Source organism: Camelus bactrianus, chromosome 4, assembly GCF_048773025.1.
Source record: "Camelus bactrianus isolate YW-2024 breed Bactrian camel chromosome 4, ASM4877302v1, whole genome shotgun sequence".
Classification (NCBI taxonomy): Eukaryota; Metazoa; Chordata; class Mammalia; order Artiodactyla; family Camelidae; genus Camelus; species Camelus bactrianus.
In genome coordinates this window covers 85161289-85184376 of record NC_133542.1, presented here as the reverse complement: position 1 = coordinate 85184376, position 23088 = coordinate 85161289, and the positions used below count along the sequence as shown (strand labels likewise).

General features: G+C 39.9%; 1 protein-coding gene and 1 long non-coding RNA gene across 7 annotated transcripts in view; one reads left to right on the top strand and one right to left on the bottom strand.

Annotated features, from left to right (window-relative positions):
* LOC105078820 (uncharacterized) overlaps positions 1 to 7017 on the top strand; it is a 28257-nt gene extending 21240 nt beyond the window's left edge. For all 5 annotated transcript variants that reach the window (XR_836199.3, XR_836198.3, XR_012506713.1 and 2 more), the window contains exon 3: positions 3278 to 7017. This is a non-coding gene — a long non-coding RNA (uncharacterized LOC105078820). The remainder of the gene's footprint in view (positions 1 to 3277) is intronic.
* ZNF510 (zinc finger protein 510) lies at positions 3884 to 22772 on the bottom strand. 2 transcript variants are annotated; one of them, XM_010967461.3, is made up of 6 exons: positions 22691 to 22772; positions 20770 to 21059; positions 19908 to 19966; positions 8748 to 8874; positions 8368 to 8463; positions 3884 to 6344 (listed from the first exon to the last, which is right to left on the bottom strand). In XM_010967461.3, the coding sequence occupies exons 2-6, from the start codon at positions 20837 to 20839 to the stop codon at positions 4645 to 4647; spliced, it is 2052 nt and encodes a 683-aa protein (XP_010965763.2). In that variant the 5' UTR covers positions 20840 to 21059; positions 22691 to 22772; the 3' UTR covers positions 3884 to 4644. The 2 variants fall into 2 exon arrangements, with proteins under 2 accessions (XP_010965763.2, XP_074219132.1); XM_074363031.1 differs by having other exon boundaries at positions 8752 to 8874.
* Positions 22773 to 23088: the final 316 nt, after the last annotated feature.

The window sequence follows — 23088 nt, the reverse complement described above, 5'->3', positions numbered from 1 at the left end:
TTTGTCAAATGCTTTTTCTGCATTGATATGATGTCATTTTTCTTTTTAGTTTAATATGGTGGATTACATTAATTTGTTTTCACATGTTGAATGAGTCTGGCATTTCTGGAATAAATTCTACTTTGTTGTGATTTTTGTTTGTATGTATTGCTAGATTTGATTAATAAATTTTTATGGATTTTAAAATATAAATATATGAGAGATATAACTTTAGTTCTCTTTTTTCCTTTTTAAACTTTGTCATGTTTTAGTGTAAGTAATACTGGCCTCCTAAAGTGCGTTGTAAAGTATTCTCTCCTGTTCTCAAAGAGTTTGGGTAGAACTGGTACTAATTCTTTAAATGTGGAAGAATTCTTGATTACAGTCATCTGGGCCTGAATATTGCTTTTCTGGAAGGCTTTTTTACTTTGAATTCTATTTGTTTAATAGTTACAGAAAAATTTAGATTATCTGTTTTATCTTGAGTGAGTTTTGGTAATTTGTGGCTTTGAGATATTAATCTCACTATTGGTCAGTTTCACACAAAGTGTCAAATTGATGCACATAGTTTTTTGTAGTGTCCCCTGAATATCCTTTTAATATTTGTATAGTGATATCATCATTTTCAGTCCTGAATTTGGTAATTTGTATCCTGTTTTTTTTTTTTTTCCAGTCACAGTAGTTTTATCAATTTTATTTCTCTTTTCAAAGGATGAAGTTCTGGTTTCTTAGATTTTCTGTTCTCAACATGATTGACTCTTGCTTTTAAACTATTTCTTTGCTTCTGCTTGCTTTGGATTTATTTCACTCTGCTGTTTTTGTTTCTTGAGATGAGAGCTTAGACTATCAATTTGAGACCCTTCTTTTCTAATGTAAGTTTTGGCAGTATGAATTTCTCACTCAGCATTATTTTAGCTCTAATGCAGTTTTAACAAGTTTTTTCCTTTTCATTCAGTTCAAATTGTTTTCATTTCCTTTGCAACTTCCTCTGCCCCATGGAATATTTAGAAATGTGTTGTTTAATTTCCAAGCGTTTTAAGACTTTCTTATCTTTTTGTTATTCATTTCTAGTTTGATTTCAGTATAGCCAGAAGATATCAATGTTTGAAATTTTACAATTTTTCATTGTATATGGTCTTTTATTGAGTGTTTCATTTGTTCTTGAAATGTATATTCCTCTGTTGCTGGGTGGTTCATTCTGTAAAGTGCTAATTATGTTCAGTTGCTTGAAGTGCTGTTCAGTTCTTTCATAGTCTTGCTGGTTTCCTATTTAGTGATCCTATCAATTGCTGGGAGGGATGTTGAATTCAACAACCATAATTTGTTTCTCAGTTTTGGCTTCATGTATGTTGATGTTGTTTTATGCACACAGGACTCCTGTATTCCTGGTGGGTAGAGCCTTCTACCATGTAATGTCATGTTATACCTTGGAAATATGTTTTGTTTTGCTTTTTTCTGTGAAGTCTACCTTTAGTGTTTGGCTTCTTTTAGTTTAGCATGTGTCCAGGTTTATCTGTGTTGTATTGTGTGTCAGTATTTCATTCCTTTTATATGGCTGGATAGTATTCTGTTTTACAGATACACCACATTCTGTTTATCCATTCTTCTGCTGATGGACCCTTGGGTTGTTTCCATCTTCTGGCTACTGTGAATAGTGCTGCTATGACATTCATATACAAGTTTTTGTTTGAACTTTTTCAGTACTTTTGGGGATCACACACACACACACACGTGTAGAATTGCCACAAAGTCAGACCAGGTAGTTTCTTAAGTTTATTCATTGGGTATCAAGCCAGTGAGCTGATAATTAAGCTAATTATACTGCTGTCAGTTCGCAGTCAGCTCCTTAAAACACTGGAAGACCACGAAGCTAGCCAGTTGACCATGGAGGTTAATGGCACTTGAAGACTATACTGCCTTCAACAAGAAAAGATGTGTTCCTCTCTCGTTATGTGCAGCTGCCTGGGTAGAAGGGCAGTATATATACAGCACTTCTGCTGGGCCTCTAGGGAGACCTTGAATGTGAGAGGTAAGGCACTATACACCCGGCAAGGAAAGACAAACATGGAAGCAGGTCAGAACAGGTGTCACAGTCCTTCAGTGGGGCTCTGACATGTCTCCTAGGAGGTAGACTCTTGAACCTGAGAAAATAAAATCCTTCTTGTAATTGTCAGAAGGTTGATGTGGAAGTAAAAGTGAGGGGAACTACTGGTGTAATGGATTAGAGATGATCCCAAGAAATAATCACTTTGCTTTCCCATTTGGTTGATCTTGAAAATCCAATTTATCATTATTACCATTTTGCACATTTGCTTGAATGTGTACTTAAGAAGTATTTGTGTGGAAGCAAAGCCCTCCACCTGCCACTGCCCCTCCCCAAAGTCTGTACTCTCCAGTGCTAATAAAACCCAACAGATTTGTAGACATAATTTTGAACCAGGAATACTAGTTTATTGAAAATAAATTGTCTTGGCTGCAAGATATCTGAAGAACAGTATTGTACACTCCTGAATATTAAGAACAAGTTATGTTTCTTTTAGCGATTTTAGAAAATATTCAAGTCTGAGTGGGAGCTTACAGCAATAACTAACTTCCCTTAACTACTTACAATAAATGATGAATTATCTCAAAATATAATTTGAGGCATCAAAAGGAAAAAAATGCTCAGATATTACTTTGATAATTCTACCTTCAAGTATTTCTGAGTGGTCAATGTGCAGAGGGACTATTCATGTTTGGGACACATTGTGAACGAGACAGATACAAATTCCTGCCCTCCTGGAGGCTTCTCTTCCTAGCTTGAAGATCCTTGGAAGGCAGGCAAACAGAAAACTGACTCTGCCAGTACCCGGACGAGGGACCCATCTACTGGAATAAAAGTTAGCACTTGGAAGGGAGGTCAACCAGGCAGGGAGAACGGGGCATTTGTGACTCCAGCACAGACCACAGCCTCCAGTTAATAATGTATTATGTGGAGTGGTGGGTGTCCCCAGCAAGGGGGCAGCAGATGAAGCCTGAGTGCCACTGTGGGACTTTTGTCACCTGGCCTCCCATTCAGGCCACTTGGGTGAATTGGTTCCATCCTGGTGGGTAGATGATCCCAAACTTTATAGCAAATCCAGTCATAATCCTAAAACATTTTAAACGAGGCATGAAGATGACTCTTAAGTATCTTAAACTGAGAAAAACTGTATCAAAGAATGACTTTCCTTATAATATTACCAACTGCTGTAAAATGGAGTACGCAGTTATCTCTTGTCAGGGAATATAGTATTAACTGGATATGATCTTATTACAGGTGGATCTCCTTGGCAAGGCTGCTGGCAGCTCTGGAGCTAACAGTGTAACTGGCCTGTGATGTTACATCCCCAAAGTCCTTGTAAGTATTCCCCTTTTCTAACCTTGATTCAGTGCCAGACCAGAAAGACAGAGTAGTTTGGCTCATATGAGGTATGTGCCATCCCTGTTCATAGGAGAATGTTACTAATACAAAAGAACACTGGAAATGGGTCATAAGTAGCCATATGCAGTATCTTTACAAATGACAAGTTAGTATATGAAGATGTTTAAAATCAGTAGAAAAGGGTGAACTGATCAAATGGCATGTGGAGCACTGGCTACTAATCCAGAAGAAAAAAACTGTCATTCTTTTATCAAATGACATCAAAAGAGGCACTGGATATATATAAAGACTCTTACTTTGTATCCAGGGTAAGGTGGCGAATTTTTGCCATTAGCACGATGGTGGGTCCAGGTAGCAATGCTGGCTATCAGGGTAGTGGGGGCTTGATCAGCAGCTTGGTTCCAGTCAGTCTTACCAGAGAATAGTCTTTTACCATGTGAGTCCACCCTGTGCTCAGCAGCTGTCACTTTTCCCCCACAGTTCACGGCACCACACAGGGGCTCTTTTTTAAGCCTATAATTTTACAACAGACACATCAAATAGCTACTAGGCACAGTGAGAGGGCAAGAGCCAGTGACAATGCACCAAGTTTCATCAAAGGGAATCCTGGCCAGAGCTGAGAACACCCTCGTGTTCTGCCCAGTGACTGGAGCAGCTGCATCATCATGCAGTCTTGGGGCCTGCATAATGGCACGAGGGCAAGTAGTCCCATGTCCAAGCGGTTTCAGCTGGCCAGACTATCAGGCTCAGTTATGGTTCCTATGAACTGAGGGCCCTACTGAGCCAGGAGCGTTGCTCCATGCAGCAAGGTCCGGGATACACGGCCCCTCTGAGGGACAGCTGCAACTATCTCAAGTTTGGCTGAGATGCTGCTGGGACCAGGGAGGCCTTGCACTCGTCAGAGCTGGGTGTGGCACACAACAGGAGCATTCACAGTCCACTAGGCAGGCCCATACCCCACTTAGATCAAAGGGAGATCGGGACATTTAGATTAGCTGTGCACCAAGAGGGAAAATGTAATTCCTGCGAATGCGAAGATTACCAGCACATGTGGTGTGAGTGATCGAACAGGGCATGACTCCATCCGGTAGGGTTTCCGTAGTCCCTTGAAATAGAAGTTTGTGTTAATTCTGATACTACTCTCCAGGTTTTGTATTGGGTAAAAGTCTTCCTATACTCATATAAATATGTTCCTCTCCTGTGTGAATTTTCTGTCAGATGGGTTGGTCTTTTGGTCAGAAGGATTTTCCATAGTTCTTATATCAATAGGGTTTTTCCGCTCCCTGAGTTCTCTGGCATACATTTAGGATTGACTTCTTATGCAATTTTCCATATTCATTACATTCAGAAAGATTTTCCCCACTGTGAGTTCTCTGATGTATTCTGAGGTTTGACTTCTGGCCAAAAGTTTTCCCACATTTATTACACTGAAAGGGTTTCTCCCCTGTATGAATTCTCTGATGATCACTAAGGATTGCCTTCCGGACAAATTTTTTCCCACATTCGTTACATATAAATGGTTTCTCTCCAGTATGAATTCTCTGATGAACTCTGAGGGTTGAAGTCCGGGCGAAAGTTTTCGCACATACATTACATTTAAACGGCTTCTCTCCTGTGTGCGTTTTCTGATGTTGAATGAGATGGTCTTTTCGCCAGAAGGATTTTTCACATTCTTTACACTGATAAGTTTTCTCACCACTATGAGTCCTCTGATGTATTCTGAGGTTTGATTTCTGGCCAAACATTTTCCCACATTCATTACATTGAAAGGCTTTCTCCCCTGTGTGAATTCTCTGATGATCTCTGAGGGTTGACTTTTGAACAAAAGTTTTCCCACATTCGCAACATTCATAGGGTTTCTCTCCTGTGTGAATTCGCTGATGTCCCCTGAGGGTTGACTTCTGGACAAATGTTTTCCCACAGTCATTACATTTATAGGGCTTCTCTGCTGTGTGAATTCTCTGATGTGTACGGAGGTGTGACTTCTGGGAGAAGGTTTTCCCACATTCATTGCACTCAAACGGTTTCTCTCCCGTGTGAGTTCTCTGATGTTGAATGAGGTGTCCTTTTTGACAGAAGGATTTCCCACACTCAGGACACCGATAGGGTTTTACTTCAGAGTGAGTTCTCTGGCGCACTTTGTGGGCTGTTGTCTGGTAGGACCTCCTATTTTCCTGATTTTCAAAGGGCCTATCTGACCCAGTTTGTGCCCTGTCATTGCACACCGGTGGGTTCTCTTCTGGGACGGCTCCCGGAGGCTGAGCGAGGTGTGGCCTCCCGCTGAAGTTATTCCCACTTGCAGTGCATTCACAGTGCCTCACAGGCACGTTAAGTTTGCTGGATTCCTTGACAGCCAGCTTCTCACAGGAGCTCCCGCGCTGGCTAAGATGACAGTGTTTCTCCCCAGTCCCAGTTCTTCTGGGGTCAAACGGAGTTGTTTTATCACAGCTTTTCCTAAATTCATCATCTTTGCAGGATTCTTCCTCTGTGGGAGTATTCTTATGTTTAAAGCAGGCAGCCTCATTATAGAAGGCTTTTTCAATCTCATTAAGTTCAAAAGCTTGCTTCAGTGTTTGACATTTTTGATGCTCAGAAAGATTTTCCTTATAATGGAGGGTTTCTCCATTTTTATTATATTCATGAAACTTCTCTCCAGTATAAGTTCTCTCAAACTTAATTTTGAGAGGCAAATTTTCACATATATTATAACAATCTGTCTCTTTTGTTGAGTATGTCCTATTATTAATGATAAATTGAGTAATATTTTGCAGACTAACTCCCCTTGAGTCACATCTACAGGCCATTTTTGTGGAGGAAACAGGAGCAACGTGCAGATTAAATGGTATTCTCAAAACTTCGTCTTCCTCTCTAGTCAATGGTTTATTATTGCCACACGTTACTTGTTGCAAGTGTTTGCCTTTGATTTTCTTGTTCTTTCTGATTACATTGTTGTCTCTGTAATCTAAAACAGAAACATTGTATAAACATTGTATGAATCATACATTTCGTATGGGTGGGGATTATCAACATACAGCCTGTTACATGTCATTTTTTTGGTTTCTCAACATTAACTAGGGTGTGTGTGGGTGTGAGAGAGAGTGAGAGAGAAAATTTACATATTCACTCTCCTTTAAAAAATAATGCTGATAGTTGTAAATACATATTTGTATTTGGATTGTGATAAACTGGATCTTCTTACCTGGGTGGAGAAGGGAGAGAAATTTGACTTCTATGGGAGTGATTATTTTAGGGAGCAGGAAAACCAGTGACTACAACAAAGACTTACAAACCTGAGCAGAGTAACAACAACAATTAGGAGAAAACAGGCATTGACGGGCTAGGCTCGACAGGGGAGTGGCTTGGTTTGAGGAAGTAAATTACAACAGAGGTCCAACATTATCTAGGCTATATTGGTCGAATGCTCAAGAGTCTTCATACTTCAATTTGTATCATTCCTTATTTCCATTCAATCCTTCAGAATCCAACTGACAGCAGCAACTTCCTCTTAATTAAATGAAGAACTAATAGTGGAGGATTTAACCCATTTTGCAGCTGTGAGTCACAGAAATACAAACAAGTGTAAAACTCATGAAAAGTAAGTTGATTCTTGCAATTAAACTAGATTCACTGCTCAATTCTGGCTGTGGTTACTTTGATTTATTCCATCTATGAAAACTGAAGATAAGTGAATCTGATCACCTCATTCAAAATTCCTACATTTCAGTTTCATATGAGGGATGCAATTTTAAGTGGAGTTTCATGGAAGGCCTTAATGCAAAGATGATACTTTAAAAAGATCCAAATTCTTTATGCATTCTAGATGCCTATCATTTATGGCTTAAATAAATTGTGAATATTACCTGTTACTTTTGGCTCATCCTTCAACTCTCTGTTAAGCATGAAACAATTTATATTTGCATAAAACTTACACGTGCAATTTCACAGTAAAGAGTGACCAGTCATGGAATTAGAAACCACATCAAGAAAGAGAACATAAATGGAAAAATCCCCAGTTATCCCCACCCAGGTACAACTTCCTCATCCTGAAGGGCTTACCACTCCCCTAACAATCATGTAATCACCTCCCTGATTGTCCTTGTAGTTTTACCACCTAAAACTAGAACTGAGTTTCGCCTGTTCCTGACATTTACATAAATGTAACCATACATGCATATTTATATTTTTGCTTAATATTTTGTCTGCAATTACTGTGTAAGACTTCATATAACTGTAATTCTCCCTTAAGAAGTAACTATTCCTTCATTCTGTTGCTAAGGAACCCAACCTTTAGCAAAAATAAGCAACACTGTCATAAACATTGTTTTACTCATTCTAGAGAATCCCATCATGCCTCTCTGTAGGGGATACAGCTGAAAATGACTGCCTGGTTACAGGTGTGCAAACCTTCAGCTGTATTTGGTAACATCCTCCTGACTGCACAGAGGTTTTATCAGTTTACCTTTTCAGTCAGTTAATAAGGGTCTTTAATACTTCACATCCTCACTGGGACTTGCCGTGGCCAGATCTGTTAATCTCATTTCATATCGTACGTATCACTTATCTCACCTTATACTTTATTTTACACTGTGAAACGTAACGAGGTTGAGCACATTCTGAAAGGTTGCACGGCTGTGTGAAAGTTCCTGTTTAGTCTTTCACCTGTATTTCAGTTGGGCTGCTGTGCTCTTCTGTGCTGACTTGCTGAAGGTTTCACACTTTCAGGATGCTTATCCTTTCTAGGTTACTTGTACTGTACACATATCATGCTATTCTGTGCACTGTCTTTTCATCCTTTTAAAGATATCTTTTAGGAACAAAACTCAATTTTAATGTAGTTAAGTTTATTAATCACTTTCTTCTGACTGGTGCTTCTTGCACCTTTGAGACTTGTAAGAAAAGTCTTGAAATGCAGAGGTGTTCACTGCTAAACTGTCTTCTTGGAGTCTGACTACCCTACAGAATTCTGTTAGTGCTCAGTAACTCACCTCTGTGGCTCTGGTTTGAGACTTCTTCCTCTGAGAACCAAGGCTCTTCTCCTTTTTCCAACTTGAAGATCACCTCTGGTTTGAAAATGCAGTTAACTGCAAACAGGCAACAAGGGAGTACTTAGGCCAGATAATGAGATTTTCAGTCTCCAAAAGTGGAAAAACTTCAGGAACAGTATCCTGAAGGTCTTCATTCGAATTTATCACTGGGAGTTGACAACACAGACACTTTCTATTTCTCACCAGGGCTTAGTTACATTACACTCCTGAATGAAAAGGCAAAACAACATTAACACCTCAAGTATTCATGTGCACTGATGCATAAAAAGGAAATGCCTTCTACATGGAGTTGTGAGGGTAAGTCATGCTTATAAGCTCACCCACTGAGACTAGGTTGTTGTAGTTCTCCAGCATCACATCTCTGTACAGGGTCTTCTGAACAGGACCCATTTGCTGCCACTCCTCCTGGGTGAGCTCCACAGTCACGTCCTTGAAAGACACTGATGCCTGCAAGAGCACATCTCTGTTCAGTCTGAAGGGTTCAGAATTAGATGACACACAAAGTACACATGAAAACACTTCTTATGCTTACTGTAAAGAGCTTAAAACAAATGAATATAAAGGAGCAGAGACTTCAGTGGCCACACGTGACAAAGAATACAGATTCTACAGAATTAGGCCAAAAGAGTCACTAAACAAATATGTAACAACAGCTGCGGGGGGGAGATTCTGATTACAAAGTGCACATTATATTTTAAATGTCCAGTTTTCAACAAAAATTTGAGACATGCAAACAGGTAAGAAAGTATGGCTTCTATACAGGGGGGGAAAAACTACGTATGAAACAGTGTAAAAACTGTCTCTGAGGAAGTTTAGACACTGGACTTACCAGACCAAGACTTTTCATCAACTATTTTAAAGTACAGTAATTGAAGAGAAAAATTCCCTAGACGGATCAAGAGCATATCTAAACAGGCAGAAGAATCTGCCAACTTGAACATAAATCTATTGAGATGACCCAATCTGAGAACAGTAAAAAGAATGAAGGAAAACGGAGGAGGACAGAAGAGAGCAAAAAGGGCAGAAAGACAAAGAATGAAACTTGGCAGCACAGTATGTAATACCCAAGACATGGAAACAACCTATATGTCCATCGACGGAATGGGATAAAGAAGCTGTGATATATTTATACAATGGAATACTACTCAGGCATAAAAAAGAGTAAAACAATGCCATTTGCAGCAACATGGATGGACCTTGAGATTGCCATTCTAAGTGAAGTGAGCCAGAAAGAGAAAGAAAAATACCATATGAGATCACTCATATGTGGAATCTTAAAAAAAAAAGAAAAAAAGACACTAATGAGCTCATCTACAAAACAGAAACAGACTCGCAGACATAGTAAACAATCTTATGGTTAACGGAGGAAAGGGGGTGGGAAGGGCTAAATTTGGGAGTCTGAGATTTGCAAATATTAACTACTATATATAAAAATTGATAAAAAAACAAATTTCTTCTGCCTAGCACAGGGAACTATATTCAGTATCTTATAAGTCTTTAATGAAAAAGAATATGAAAACAAATATATGTATATATATGTGTATGTATATATGTGTGTGTATGTGTGTGTATATATATATGTGTATATGTGTGTGTGTGTGTGTGTGTGTGTGTGTATATATATATATATATATATATATGTATAAAAATACATGACTGGGACATTATGCTGTGCACCAGAGATTGACACATTGTAACTAACTATACTTCAATTAAAAAAAACTTGAAAGCAACAAGAGAGAAGTGACTCAGCAAAATTCAATCAGCATAGTAAACACAGTAATAGAATGAAGGAAATAAACCATGTGATCATATCAACTGATGCAGAAAAAACATCTGACAAAATCCAGCACCATGATAATAACACTCACAAACTAAGAATAAAAGGGAACTTCCTCAACACAGTAAGAAGCACATACAACAATCCACAACTAACATCATATACAATGCTAAAACATAGTAAGTTTTCCTTCAAAGGTCAGGAATAAGACAAAGATGTCCACTGTAACCATTTCTAGCTGTTGTAGTGGAAGTTCTAGCCAGAGCAAACAGGCAAAAAATTTTAAAAGGACATTAAAATTAGAAGTAAAACTACTTCTATTCAGACTACATAATCTAATATATAAATATATATATATAAACACTGAATAATCTAGAAAAAACTATTATAGCTAATAATCTTAGCAAATTTTCAGGATTCAAGATCAACACACAAACATTTGTATTTCTATACACTAACAGTGAACAATAAAAAACTTAAAACAATTCCATTTACAATAGAATCAAAAATAATAAAATACTAAGCATAAATTTAACCAAGATGGTGCATGACTTGTACACTCAACACTAGGAAACATTGTTGAAAGGAATTAAAGAAAATCTAAATAAATGGAAGGATGATCTATGTGAGTGGACTGAAAGATTTAATATTAAGATGGTAATTTTCCCCAAAGCGATACACAGATTCAATGAAACGTTATCAAAATCTCAATGGCCTTTTTGCAGAAATGTCAGTCCTAAACTCATGAAATTGCTAGGGACCCTGACCAGTCAAAACAGTCTTAAAAGAGAACAACGTTGGAGGACTTATACTTCCTGATTTCAAACTTAACTCTAAAGCAACAGTAGTCAAGATGGGGTGGTACTAGTGTAAAGACAGACATATGGGTCCATCGAATATAGAACTGACAGTCCAGACAGAAACCCACAGTCATTTAATAGCAAAAGGTAGTCTTTTCAACAAAAGATGCTGGGAAAACTGGATAGCCACATGGAAAAGAATAAAACTGGAATCTTACCTCATGCCACAAATTCAAAAATTTCTCAAAATGGGTCAAAGATCTAAATATAAAGTTTAAGCTATCAGAATTCTGGAAGAAATCAGGCATAAACCTTCATGACCTTGGATTTGGCAATATTTCCCTAGATGTTACACAAAAAGCACAAGAAACTAAACAAAAAAACTGGTCTTCAACAAAATTAAAAACTGCGTTATCAGAGAACACTATCAAAATAGTGAAGAGACAACCCACAGAATGGGAGGAAATATTCACAAATTATATATGTCATAAATGTCAAAGTATATAAAGAACTCTTCAACTGAACAACAAAAAGACAAGCTGATTTAAAAATGAGCAAAGAACTTGAATAGACATTTCTCCAAAGCCAGATACACAAATAGCCAATAAGCACGTGAAAAGATGCTCAAAGCTATCATCAGGGAAACGCAAATCAAAACCTAAAGCCCCAAATGAAATACTGCTTCACACTCCCTTAAGATGGCCATAAATAAAAATCAAAAGGAAAGGAACCAGTGGTGGCGACAACGTGGAGAAACTGGAGCCCCAGTGCACTACCAGTGGGAATGTAAAATGGTGTAATTGTTGTGGAAACCAGTTTGGCAGTCCTAAGTAAGATAAACGTAGTGTTACCAGATAACCAAGCAATTCTACTCGTATATTCAGTTCCCAAAGAAATAAAAAACAGGCATTCATACAAAAACTTGTGTGTGTGTGTATACATATCTTGAATGTTAACAGGAGCACTATTTAGAACAGCCAGAAGGTAAAAACCACACAAATGTCCATCAGTTGTTGAATGGAAAAACAAAATGCGCCATATCCATATAATGGAACTTTGAAAATTACACAAAGTGAAAGACACAGTCACAAAGACCACATAGAAATTCATTTATTTGAAATGTTCACACTAGGCAAATCTATGGAGACAAAATGTAGATTAGCGGTTGCTTAGGGCTGGGGTTGGGGTATGTTGGGAGAGGGGTGAGGGGATGGCTAACTGTTTAGAGCTTTTTTTTTGAGGTGATGAAAATGTTCTGAAATTGCGGTGATGACTGCACAACAGTGAATACACTAAACATCACTGCATTGTATACTTTAAATGTGTGAATTGTATGGTATGGGAATTACATCTCTATAAAGTTATCTTAAAAAGGACACCAGAAAAATAGGATTATTCAGATTTTCTCTATCAAAGAAATCGAATTCATAATTTTAAAACAGCCTTAAAAAACCCACAAGGCCATGATGCTTTACTCGTAATATTCTCCCAAACATTTCAGAAGAAATAACAGCAATCTTCACCTCTTCCACAGAACAGAAAATGAAGAACCATTTCTCAACTCATTTTATGAAAGCATAATCTTAATGGCAAAACTTGACCAGGACATGAAAGGAAAAAGTTCAGGCCAATTATCTCTCCATTAATGTATACTCAAAAATACTCATTCAAATACTAACAAATTAAATCCAGAGACATATTAAGGGATAGTACATCACAACCAGGTGTGAGTCATCCCAGGAAGGCACGATTGGTTAAACACTGATAAATCAATCAACGCAGATCACCCCTTTAACAGAATAAAGAAACAAAATTGTATTATCTCACTAGATGCAGAAAAAGCATTTGACCAGATTTAATACCTATGTGTGATAAAAAATTCTCAGCAAACTAGAAACAGAAAGAGAACTTCCTCACTCTAATGAAGGGCATATGCAAAAAAAAAAACCAAAAAAAAACCCTACAGTTAAAATCAGACTGGTTAAAATGGTTAACTATTGAGTATCTTCCCCTGTAGGTGAGGGAGAAGAAAAGGATGTTTATTATCGTCACTTGTATTCCATATTGTACTGGAAAAATAAAAAGAAATTAAAGACAAAGATTGAAAAGGAAGAAGTAAAATTTTCTTTATTTGCAAAAGACATATTTAAAATCCAAAAGTCTACCAAAATAAGCTAATAACTGAATTTAACAAAACAGCTAGATACAAGATCAATATTAAAAATCATTGTATTTTAATAAACCAACAACTAGAAAATGAAATTTTAAAATATTATTTACAACAAATCAAAACAGATCAAATACATAGGAGTAAATGTAATGAAACATGTCAGACTTCACCTGTACTCCAAAAAATCCCCAGCAGGATTTTCAGTAGAAACTGATGAAATCTTTATGTAAACACATAGGACCTAAATTAGCCAATAAAATTTTTTAAGAAGTAGAACTCAAAGTCTCACACTACTGTATTTCGTGACTTACTGTAATGCAACAGTAATTACAAAAGTGCAGTATGGGCAAAAAAGAAAAATCACTGGATCAAAGGAAGAGGATACAGTGTAGACACAGACCCACATATATATATGGTCACTTGGTTGAACAGAGCCCCTGCTGCAACTCGGTGGACAGAAAATGGTCTTTTCAACAAACAGTGCTAGGGCAAGTGCACATCCATATGGAAATACGAACCTTGACACTTAACTCGTACCATATACAAAAGTAATTCCGGGTGAGTCAACCTCAAATAATCAAGCAACTACTAACAACACAGGAGAGTATCTTCATCATCTTGGAGTAGGGAAAGATCTTTCAAACATGACACTCAAAAGAACTATCGTTAAAGAGGACACTGATCCTGAGCTTTATTAAATTTCAGAACTCAGTTCACCAAAAGACACTAAAAACAGTCAAGCCACGGAATCCAAGAACATCAGCAATACATGCATCTGGCAAATGAACTGTATTGATAATATAGAAATAACTCCAACTAATCAATAAGATAAAAGCAAATAATCCAATTAAAACAGAGAAGTGAACGAGGACTTTACATAAAACGCAAGTAATGGTGCTCAATGCTGGAACTTATCACAGAAAATCAAATTGTAAATCTCAATGAGAGACCAGTATACAAGACTAAAATCAAAAACGCCAACAGGAGCAAGTGTTGGTGAGACTTTGGTACAGGTGCGTGTATAAACTGGTTCAACAACTTTAAAAAACACTTGTACTGTATTAGCTCTGAACATACATTTATTCTATGAACCGAGCAATTCCATTTGTAGGTATAACCAAGAGAAATTAAGATATGCCAAGAAACACAGAGGAATGTTCACAGCAGCTTTATTCATAAAAGTCCTCAAACTAGAAAAAACACAAATGAAAAGCTTATGAACAAGACAGTGAGCATATCACCATATATTCATATAGTGGAACGCTGCTTAGTAATAAAAAGTATTAAAATACACAGCAACATTGATGAGCTAAAAAATGTTACGTACAGTGAAAGAAGCCAGACCAACCCTTCCCCTCAAAACAACTACATGTTGCATGATTCCATGTATATAATGTTCAAAAATGAATTTTATTTTCTGATAAGGGAGATTCAGAATAGTGGAAGGAAGTGCAGAAGGAGGCAGTGATTACTCAAAATTGGAAGGAACGAAAGAAACTTCAGGGGTGTTGGAAATATTTGCTATCTTAATCTGGGTGGTAAATTATATGTATATGCATATGTAAAAATCTACTCAGTTCACAATTAGAGTTCACTTTACTAGTATTAAAACTGTACCTCAGTTAAATAAAAAAAATTTTTTTAATTTAACAAAATTTTATAGTTAATAATTTCAGAAAGTAGGACCATGTCTATTTTGTTATCCCTTTGTATCTTTCTGTATTTTAAAAATTTCTCAAAATACCACTAGTAAAAATCAAAGAACTCAGTCAACTTTGGACAAAGTATGTCCAAAGGCAATGAACGAAATAGGGAAAAATATTTGTCAAATATGTCAGGAAAAAAGGATAAATTCTTTAATAATTAAAAAGCCTTTAAAATTAGCAAAAAGGAAGGAAACTGATTCAAGAAAAAAGAAATATAAATGATTTAAAAAATACACGAAACCGTGCACAATCCCAGCTCTCATGCACCTCTTTCTACAAGAGGGATCCCCATGCTGCCCTCCTGTCAGAAAAGCTCTCGAGTCATACGGACTCTTACCCCGCCCCTTCCATGTCTTTCCCGTTCTGCCAGTACTTCCAGATTAAAAATAAAACTGCTTTTATTACAGGAATTTCTTCCCCATGCCATATGTTAGAACTCATGATGAAACCAAACCCTTAAGGATGGCATCCACGGACTTCTAGGGTTAGGGGCTTTTGTCCAACCCCAAATTCATACTGTGAGGTCCTGACCCCCTCAGCACCTCATACTGTAAGTGTATTTGGAGACAGTGTTTTTACAGAGGTGACTAAGTTACAGCGAGGTCATCAGGGTAGGCCCTAACCCAGTTTGACCAGAGAGTGCCTGTAAGAGGAGGAAGTCTGGACACAGACATGCACAGAGGGAAGATCACGTGAAGACACAGGGAGAAGACAGTCATCTACAAGCCAAGGAGAGAGGCTGGGGGCTGATCCTTTCCTCACAGCTCTCAGGGGGAACCAAACTCGTCCAGACTCTGATCTCAGACTTTCAGCCTCCAGACCATGAGAAAACACATTTCTTGTTTAAGCCATCTGGTCTGTGGCACTTTATTATGGCAGCCACAGCAAACTGATACACCGAGTCTGGTCCCAACATCTTCTCCACCTCTACCTCTTATTGTTCCCTAAGAGGAAGTCCAAAGCGTTACAGGCAAAATTCTTACTGGACCTTGGACCTTGTAAGACTTGTTTAGTCCACGTCATGTCACTCTCTCAAAACGCAGTGACCTCCTCGTACTCTGCAGCAACTAAAATCCCACCCATTCTTCAGGCCTGACGCAATCCTTGTCAGCTCTCTGCCTTTGATCAAGGGAACCTACGCCACCAATCTGTCCTTTCTTTGAAAGGACAAATCCTGATACTGATTCTATTCGAACGATCAATCAGCTAATTCCTCTACTCCTGACTTAATTGTTTCCCATGTATGCAGAGGAAATTGTCAGATTATTCCTAGGATCTCCTGTGAATTATCTCCTCCCAGGGGACTGTATTTGTCCACAAAAGTTTAGTCCTTCTTGCAAGCACATGGAGACCAGAGGAGATACCGTCTTAAAGATGAAGAGACTAAAATGAGCACATATTAGAGGAAGCACAATACAGAGGGAAGGTCAGGAAAACTTCCTCTGGGCGAGTCCTTCACTCAGGAGATCAGGCCTACTTGTCGCAAGGAGGACAAGTGTGCACAGGTTTGCAAAGGAGGTACGGACGGCACCAGCTCTACCTTGTGAGAAATGAAGCGGCGGTCTGAGAAGACTGTGAATCCAAAGTCTTATGGTGGTCCTGTTCTGTACATAGAGGGGACAGTTTTTTATTAGGAGGAGAGTTTAATGAGCAGTGTCATCTGGGAAACTTGAGGGCCTACGAAGATGAACCCACGGTAGTTCAAGATCTCGAAGCTAACGGGCTAACCAGACAAACACATATCAGGTAATTTCCACCGAAGGATGAAGTGCAGACAGGGAGAGACAGGGTGCTGTGCAAATTCAGAAAAGGAGTGGAAATTAGCCCAGAGGGAGGCAAGGGGAAAGAAAAGAGCGCTGTTTCCTCGATGAAGCAGCCATAGCTGGCTCCTGACAGGTCCAAAGAGTCAGACCGCACATGCATGAGAACGACTACTATCAGGAAAACAGGAAGTAGCATGTGTTGCCGAGGATCTGGAGAAACTTGAACCCTTGTGCACTGCCAGTGAAAATGTAGAAAGATGTAGCCACTGTTGAAAACAGTAGGGCAGTCTCTTGAAAAATTAAACAGAATTGTCACATGATCCAACAATGTATCCACAAGAATTAAAGGCAGAGTCTTGAAGAGGTACTTGTACACCTATGTTCATAGCAGCATTATTCACAATAGCCAAAAGGTAGAAGCAACCTGTGTCCATCACAGAATGAGAGGATAAACAAAATGTGGTCGGTACATACAATGCAGTATTATTCAGCCTTCAAAAGGGAGGAAATTCTGACACGATACAACATGGATGAACTCTGAGGACATCATGTAAGTGAAATAAGACCATCACAAAAAGACAAACACTATGATTCCACCTATATGAAGAGTGAAATTCACAGAAACAGAATGGTGGCTGCCACAGGCTGAAGGGAGGGAGGAGTGGGGGATTTGCTGTTTTATGGACACATAATGTAGAGTTCCGCAAGATGAAGAGAGTCCTGGAGACTGGGCACCCAACAATATGAATGTACTTAACACTACCGAACTGCACATTTAAAAATTGGCTAAGATGGTAAATTTTATGTTACCTTTATTTTACAACTAAAAAGAAAAAGAAAAGAAAAAGAAAGTAAAGAGCCAAACGACTTAGTTGCAGGGGGCTGCCATAACAAAATACTGCAGAGCGGGGGCCCTAAACAACACTTACTTCCTCACAGTTTTAGAGGCTGGAAGTCCGAGATCAGGGCCTCAGTGTGGTGATGTCCTTGCTTACAGATGCCACCTTCTCACTGCGTCCTGATATGGCCTTTCCTGGGCCCTGTGCATGAAGTCTCTCTCTTCCTCTTCTCCTACAACCACCAATCCTATCAGATTAGCACCCCACCCACATGACCTCACTTAACCTTCATTGCCTCCTAAAAGCCCTGTCTCCAAATACCATCACATCCGGAGCGAGGGCTTCAACATATGAATTTTGAGGGGGACACAAATCAGTCCATGACACCAAGTGCATGAAATGAAGACTTGGGTCTAAAGGTCAGTCTAGAGACAACAATGAGAAATGTGATATGAGGCAGAGTCAGGGACAGTAGGGTCTGTTTAAGAAACTAAACAAAGTTTTCCTTAGAATAAAGTTTTCTACTAAATTTTAATGTCATATTTCGCACTAGATTGTAAACACCATTAAGAAAGAAAAGTATTTGTATTGTTTAAGCTGTAACTACAGTCCATGTCACCTCCTGGTCACTCAATAAAAAACTGTCAAAAAAGTCATAGCAGCAGTAAAGTAGAAAGACGAAATGGAAGCTGTAATGCCTTCAAAGCCTGAATGTTATCCTGAGAAACGGGGAATTTTATTGTAAGCAATGAGAGGCCACTGAAGTGACTTACAGATGGATGAAGACAGCAGTTCATTAGCATTTAGATGAACCACCCCTGTGGAAGACGTGCTCCAGCAGGTGAAGAGGAGGTGGGACAGATCAGTAAAGAAGCTATGCCACCAGTTCAGGCGAGAGAGCAGTAGGAGGAATGAAGTGGGAACGCATGTAGAACACATTAAGTTGAACCATATAAAAGTGCTGTTATCTTTGACCCACACGGACAGAAGGAGCCGGACATGATTACAGACCACACGGGGCAGGAGCTGAGTGAGACTGAGAGCGAGAGGAGCCAAGGATGCATCCCATTTTTGTGGCCTGGGTGCTTGGCTGAATGGGGTTGTATCCTCCATAGGGAAAGCTGAGGAGAACTAGTTGGGGGAGGGCTGTAAATACAAATTTTTTCTTTGAATCAGTTGAGCTGGAGACACCTTTTAGATACCTACAGAGAAATGTTGAGTCAACTACGTCCAGTGTGGTAGCCATCTGTGACTGTTTAAAATTTCAATAAAAATTCAGTTCCCCAGCCACACTGGCCACGTTTCTAGTGCTCAACAGGCACATGTGGCTAGCGGTCACCATTCTGAACACTGCAGATACAGACCATGTCTAACATCACAAAAAGTGCCACTGGTTGGGGCGGGCTGCAGACCCTCATTTGGGAGAACTAGGAAATACGTCATTGTTAAAACCAGGAGGGGAATGAAATGAGTCAAGAAGACTAGTTAGAAGAATAGTGGGAAGGAACAGAAACTCACGGATGAGACATGTGAAAGGGCAGGAGAAGGAAGATGACTCTATGAAAGAACTGAGAGGCAGGCCAGTGGCTGAGGAAAATGTCACACACACTAACGCAGGAGGCCTTCCAGAGGCACAGAGAGGGGGAGTAAGGCACTGCAGACAGGTCTAGTGAGGTAAGGACTAGGCGAGACCCACTGGATTTGACTGTAATTAGGTCACTGGTACATGAAGAGACACCAAGGCCTCACGCAGTGGACTGAAGTGTGGATGGAAAGCGTGGTACTATTTGCTAAAGAACAGACTTTAAACTGCTGAACAACTTGTTTATGACAAGCATTTGAGAGAAATATTTCTGGAGAGCTATTTTAAGGACGTGAGCGTTCAGGCCATTCCTGCCAGCCCCTAGCTAGTCTAAGCATCATCCCTGGATCCAGCAGGATGATTGGAAAACTGTCCACCTCCGCTTGTTTTAGTTACCTGAACCCCCGTGTGGACAAAAGCCCTTCTGCGGCAGCCTGCCCTTCACTTCCAGGGGAATTCTTTTCAGGGCTGTTGTTGCAAAGATTTGCACTGTCACCTACATGAGACCAACAAAGACATTTCTCCTGACCTTGATGACTTTAGATTCCACGAGGGGTGTCTGGTTTAAGCTGCTCATGAATGCAAATCTGTGAACAAATACTGTCTGTCTGTCTCTCTGCCATGACTACCAGAAAGGTCAGAAGAAATGTGCAGTTGTGCTTCGGAAAAGCTGTGACACAAAAGGACCTGTATCTGGTCACCTGCCAGCTCTGCTGTGCCGTCCGCCCGCTTTTCTATTGTCTTCCTTGAATAATCCCGATCCATTTCTACACCTACTTTGCCATGTTAATTAACCACCTATAAAATCCTTTATAAGACGGGTGTTAATGAGTAACTCACCTGAGATATGTTCATTTTCTGCTGCTCTTGGGAGAATGTACAGAATTGTGAAGGATAAGCTGGGGGTAAAGAAAGAGGAATGGAGTTAAGAGAGGTCTGGTGAGCTTCTGTATTCACTTGCCTAGAAATCTCATCAGACTAGTTGGGGAAAAGGTATTTCTATGGAAAACTGTTCTGTTAATCTTTGAAAAGGGGCAGGAAGCACCATACAGAGAAAAGCACTCTGTGAAGATGTACATTTCTGATATAATCATGCGGCCATAACCTTGCTGTTTTTCACTGGGTGACTGTAAATTATTTTCCTACTGATTAACAAAATCTATGTCCTCTCCAATTAACAAAAATTAAAACAGAGGATTAATATCAATGTCCTATTAATATTATGTATACCTTGAGTTAGAAAATCAATAGAAAACTCTGAACAAAAAGATGTTTAGTGGCAAAATATTTTAAAATCTTTTTGTTCTAATTTGTTGTAATTTCTCAAAGACTTTTGATAAGACACTTTTAGTGACTTACCTGCGACAGAATGAACAGCACTGTGCTTTGCTCCTAGCTCTGTCCTGGGTGACCAGGGGACATACATCTCAAGCTAAATATTTTTTTTTAAGGTTTTAATTTAAGAAATCTCTTCCTATATTATCGTTTTGTGACTCTCTATGCTCAGGATAAAGGAAGCCTCAGCATCTCTCGAGATGCCACGTGGGATGGACATGGTGTGAGAGTGGCTCAGAATCTGGAAAGGACGAAGAATGAACCAAGTGGGGGGTTATTTAAGGACTGAGGATAGAACTTCCTTGCCTCTGGCTGTGGCTTTACCCGTGCAGTCTGTCAGTCACCCACCCCTTCTGACCCCACTCACCACATTCCGCAAGCTGATCCACAGTTTCCATGGTCACACAGTCCGTGATGGCTTCTGGATGTGGTGACATCACCCAAGTCTAGCTCTCTCCAGGCAAGGTGATTAAGAACCGCTTCTGGCGGAGCAAATCACAACCTGCTCCTTCCTGGATTCTTCTGCATCTGCTCTGAAGCTCTGATGAGGGCAGTCCCTGTAGATGGACTGTTCTTCCAGAGGGACTCCTGTCCCTAGGGCTCTCTCCTTCCTGCCACAGAAGAGCTGCTTTGTTCCAGAGGTGCTGAGACTTAGGCCTAGGAAACAAATTTATTTTAGTTGAATCTTTCATACAGAGCAGTGTTTCTCAACTTCAACACTGATGACATTTTAGGTTGGATAACTCTTTGTTAATAGGGGTCGGTGAGCAGGGAGAGAGACTGTCCTGTGCTTTTGTAGGAAGTCAAGTGGCATTTCTGGCTTCTACCCACCAGGTACTTCTCCTCCCAGTTGTGACAACCCAAAATGTCTCCAGATATTTCCAAAGCTTTTCAAAGGAGCAAAATCACCCTGGTTGGGAACCACCTGTCTAGGCCTTAAACCTGATTCTTTTTTTAAAAAAATATTTATTTATTATTTAATTATTTTATTTTGGTGGGGGGTAGGTAATTAGATTTATTTTTAGAGGAGGTACTGGGGACTGAACCCAGGACCTTGTGCATGCTAAGCATGTGCTCTATCACTTGAGCTACACCCTCCCCGAAACCTGATTCTCCTGGAATTCATTAGAACTCTTCTATCCATTATTGCAGTTACTAACCACATCATCACTACTGAGCACCTGAGATGTGGCTACTGCCACATGCTGAAGTAACATCTTTGATACATCGGGATAAATGCAGTATGTTCTTAAAACTAATTTCACATGTTTCTTAGTTTTTATTGTGGCTATTAGAACATTTTAAATTATACAAGTGGCTCAACTTATCTTCCTACTGGACAACGCCACTCTAGAACATCAACTGTGCTTTCTGAAGACAGAGACAGACTGGACAGTGCCAAAGTTGCCAGGTGCCTTAGTCTTAACCCAGAAGCCCCAGAATAAACACGTCACAGAGTGAGATTCAGTTCACAATGCCTTTACAATTTATAGTCCTGGGGACTGGGGGCAAGGCACTCTGCAAGTACTGTCGTGGCTGCAACGCTGGGTTTTGGGCAGGCAGGATATTACGAACAGCCTGAATCGGGGAGTAAAGCGTATCTGTATTTACACTGTAGCTTCCTCACGTTTGTGACCCTGGGTCTGTAATTCCACTCCTCTGGGCCTATTTTCTTCTTATACTTTAAGGATAGAATTATACCTATAAGTAAGGTGGTTGTGAGGATTAAATACTAAATGAAAAGAACAAAGGGTCTTCTAAATACAATAGGAGCCAACATTACCTGTTGGCTTATTAACTACTAATTAGTGCAGATTACCTAGCACTTGACTAAATGCTTGACCAGTGATGACAAGAAGCAGTTTTTACTAATAACCTTATTTTTTGATGAAAAACCTGACAACGCCCAAGTGACAGACGCGGAATTTACTCGTTCCTTCTGGCTCCTAAGCCCGGGAGCTCACCGCAGACCCAAGGCCGGCGCACGCTTTGTGGCAGGTTCACGCTCAATATTATAAATGCACAATATTATAAACGCATAATCCCCGCCCGCCGCGGACAAGGGATTTTCCCAGGCCCGGCTGCAGTCGGGTCCCCGCCCCCGCACCGAACGTTTCTGACCACGACTCAGCCCAGCCGGTGCCCGGAGCCCGCCGCCATTCGCCTTTCCCTCCAGGCCTGGCTCGGGGACAGGCGGTGGGAGTCCCGCCTTGGGACAGGAAGGGTTCCCGGGGCTTGGCATTCCCCAACCATTTCACGCCGGAGCCCCATACCTAAACCGTCCTCACCTGAGGAGCGAAGCCTCCGGACCCGCAAGCCGGGGGACGCCGGAAGCAGGAAAGTAGGACTGACTGCGCAGGCGTAGGGAAAAGCCCCGGATATCCGTTCCCAGAATGCTGCGCGATAACCAGCAGCATTCAAGACTACATTTCCCATAAACCCCGTAGCCGCTCGCAAATTGGGTGTGTGGATAGGGGAACTGTTAAGGAGCAGTTCAGATGCTGTTAACAGTCGGTGCTGATAAATGGAGCCCAGATTCTACCAAAGCCCCAAAGGTTATGGGTTAAACTCTGACATTACATTATATCCTGTGTGTGGTCCTCGATCAGTGATTCTCCGGAAGAAACAAACCATTTGGGAACAATTTGGGAAATTTGTATTTGGATCGGATATTAGAAATGTTAAG

Coding starts and splice junctions, on each gene's coding strand:
- ZNF510 (XM_010967461.3), bottom strand. CDS start 20,839: ATGTCACCACATCCAGAAGCCATCACGGACTGTGTGACCATGGAAACT. Junction 8,875..19,907: donor AGAAAATGAACATATCTCAG/GTGAGTTACTCA, acceptor GTGCTCTTGCAG/GCATCAGTGTCTTTCAAGGA. Junction 8,464..8,747: donor CAACAACCTAGTCTCAGTGG/GTGAGCTTATAA, acceptor GCCTGTTTGCAG/TTAACTGCATTTTCAAACCA.